Source organism: Priapulus caudatus, unplaced genomic scaffold (genome assembly GCF_000485595.1).
Source record: "Priapulus caudatus unplaced genomic scaffold, Priapulus_caudatus-5.0.1 Scaffold4281, whole genome shotgun sequence".
Lineage (NCBI taxonomy): Eukaryota > Metazoa > Priapulida > Priapulimorpha > Priapulimorphida > Priapulidae > Priapulus > Priapulus caudatus.
Genome location: NW_014581342.1, coordinates 9,858 through 10,804, shown reverse-complemented (window position 1 = coordinate 10,804; position 947 = coordinate 9,858). Strand labels below are relative to the sequence as shown.

At 51.3% G+C, this 947-nt stretch overlaps 1 protein-coding gene across 1 annotated transcript in view; it reads right to left on the bottom strand.

Moving 5' to 3' along the window:
• Positions 1-768: 768 nt before the first annotated feature.
• Positions 769-947, bottom strand: part of LOC106819739 (E3 ubiquitin-protein ligase HERC2-like) — a 6,674-nt gene continuing 6,495 nt past the window's right edge. The window contains exon 9 of the mRNA XM_014824333.1: positions 769-795. Coding sequence (XP_014679819.1) covers positions 769-795 — 27 coding nt within the window. The remainder of the gene's footprint in view (positions 796-947) is intronic.

The following is a 947-nucleotide window of genomic DNA, read 5'->3' as shown; positions in this document are numbered from 1 at the left end:
CCTGGACCCTGCTGCTGCCCACCGCAGAGGAGAGAGCCAGGGCTCTGTCTGCCCTGCTACCTAGCGGGAGCATGTGTAAGCACAGTACATGTAGCTGTAGACTGTTAGGTAGGATAGCAGAGAGATGGAAGACAGAGGAGAGAGCCAGGGCTCTCTCCCCACTTCATGCACCTCAGCTTTGATGGCAGCCTGCAGTGCTGACTCCAGCCCTCCATCCTCCATCAACGATCGCACCAGCAGATCTGTCATGAAGCGTCTGCCTGAGCTTACTGCCACACGCTCGCTAGACATGTCTGTAATAAAACACATCACCTATGTCTATATATGAGCTTGCTTCCACACACTCGCTAGACATGTCTGTAATAGTATGTCACATATGTCACCCACTATCTATCCATACACATGCTACCGCCAGGTACCCTCTGTCTTCCATCTCTCTGCTATCCTACCTAGTCTAACAGTCTACAGCTACATGTACTGTGCTTACACATGCTCCCGCTAGGTAGCAGGGTAGTAAGGGGATGGTGACGACCCCATCGTTGACCTTGCACGCCCTCTCCGTCTCTGCCTCCAGCACGGCCTGCTCCGTCTTCAGGGCCTTGCTCGCGGCTACCACATCGTCCGGCTCCTTCTCCGGGTCCTTTACCTGCAGGAAGGAAGCCACAGGTGTGAGGCATGCGCGATCGTCACGCCATCTACATTCATAAATTGTAAACAATAATCGCGCGAGCGCCGGGTTTACGGCTCGTCGGTTTACCTTTAATTCCTCTACTTCATGCACCTCAGCCATGATAACTTAACGATACCAACAACATTTATAACGATAATAATGACATAAATACAAACATGATGTCATAGGTAAGATGTGTGTGTGTTTCTTACCTTTGATTCCTGCCGTGCAGCAGCTACTCAGGTACGTGGTAGAGGGTGTGTAAGGTCACCATGCT